The sequence below is a fragment of the Plasmopara halstedii genome (assembly GCF_900000015.1).
Source record: "Plasmopara halstedii genome assembly, contig: Scaffold_149, whole genome shotgun sequence".
NCBI lineage: Eukaryota > Oomycota > Peronosporomycetes > Peronosporales > Peronosporaceae > Plasmopara > Plasmopara halstedii.
In genome coordinates, this window is record NW_020187070.1 from 1 (window position 1) to 1881 (window position 1881).

A 1881-nucleotide genomic window follows, 5' to 3' on the forward strand; every position below is an offset into this window, starting at 1 on the left:
GGGGTCAGCAGAACGGAAGTGTGTGACATGATACGGGACGGACGAGGCATTCGGAAGTTCAACGAACCACTTGGGGATTCCGAGTTGGAATATGAAGGTGGAGTTCCTGCAACATTCAAGACGTTGCGAAAAGCCACTGTGGCCGCATTTGCAAGTCTTCTCGATCGCATACCAGTGATATTCATCCGCGCTCCCCCTTTGTCCGGAAAGACGGCCTTGTGCGATCTACTCTACGACCACATTGTTCGCTCCAAGCCTGATGCACTTGTTTCCCGCATTCTGGCCAATCAAATGCCTGTAGATGGCAAGTTTACCGAGTTTTTCAAATTTTTGTACGGCTATGAGTTTGAAGCATTCTGCGCACACAAAGGCGATCGGGTGGTACTGATTGATGAAGCTCAAATTACGTATAACGACGAGCAGCTGTGGAGGGGATACGTGAAAGGCGCATTGGAATCGCAAATACGAGGCCTTCGCTTCGTTCTCTTTTCATCGTATGGCAGCTTTAATATTTACCGCAAATTTGAACGCGCTGGAACTCCGATCCTTGTGCCTCCTCAGAATACTTTTGGATTGAATGCCACACCATACAAGCCTGGCCTGCAGCTTTCACGTGAGGAGCTGAAAGAAATGGCTCAAAACAGCATTGGCATATCAGCCTCCGATCTCATTTGGATCTTGTGCTCGGGTCATATCGGAATTGCTCGAGCTATCCTCATCTTTTTGCATCGTAAGTTTGGTTCTGGAAAGCCAAACGATGAAGATGTTGAGCTGGAACTTCGCTCCTTGGGGCTGCTGCAAGAAATTCGCTCCAGTTATCGGGGTATCCCAAGTGCTGATGCTTTCGAGCGAGTGAAAGATGCTAATAACCTGCCGGATGAAGCAGTGCTGAAGATGATTGGAATCTTGAATGGTGTTGCTTCTGGCAAGGTTATGCTTGTATCAGATGGACATCGAACTCCTAGAAGCCAGTTTGCTGCGGAATTGTTGACAAGGTACGGGTTCTTGTACGAGGATCAGGCGGGGCAGCTTCAGTTCGCTTCAAGCATGCACCTCAAGATCTGGCTGTATTCAAATCGAACAGATCCAATTTCGTACATGGTATCAGACGTCGCACACGAAGACTTTGTTGTCGCGTGCGTACAGCGAATGAGTGCTTTGCGACTGCAGAACTTCGCGAACGAAAACACCAACGGCATTGCTCGAGAACGCCAAATACAGATGGAGCTATACGGCGCCACAGTATCATGCTTGCCTCGAGATGTGTTGGTTACCCCTGAATGGCGAACGACTGATGGCAAAGGATACATTGATTTAATGATTCGTGGCTCGAGCATTCTTTGGTTTTGGGAGTTGTTAGTGAATGGTGACGATGCTGTCGGCCACTCAAATCGATTTGAAACTGGGGGGAAGTACCATGGAAGCTTAACTGGAAGTTCTAAGTATGTGCTCATCGATTTTCGTCAGAGTAAGGGCGTTCGGCACCAGAAGCATGGGTTTCTGTATGTGTCGTTTGTGGATTCTTACACCAAAGCGCTGGTTTTCAGCACTGGTAAGTCCGTTGTAAGCGTCAAACTGCTAAGCTAATTAACTGTTCACGTTTAATACATAAGGTTTTTTTCTAATAAATATAAAGTTAGTTATATACAAAGATGACGTACACTCCCGAGCAATACCTAGCAAATAAAGCACGCATCATGGAGACGCAGAAGCGTTATTATCAGCGTACACGTGAAGCTCGCTTAGGTTATCAAAAAGAATATGACGATAAAAATAGAGATCAGATTCGGACCCGCAAGCGAAAACCTAAAACCGAACTTAGTCCTAGTGAAACCGAATCTAATACAGAAAACGAGCTTAATTAATTAATTAATTTTTTTT

General features: G+C 46.0%; 1 protein-coding gene across 1 annotated transcript; it reads left to right on the top strand.

The window, feature by feature from the left end:
* Nucleotides 1–27: 27 nt before the first annotated feature.
* Nucleotides 28–1865, top strand: PHALS_01361 (uncharacterized protein; the record flags this gene model as incomplete). Its single annotated transcript, XM_024718701.1, has 2 exons — nt 28–1563; nt 1641–1865. 2 exons carry the CDS (start codon nt 28–30, stop codon nt 1863–1865), a joined length of 1761 nt encoding a protein of 586 aa, XP_024572617.1.
* Between the last annotated feature and the right edge of the window lie 16 nt (nt 1866–1881).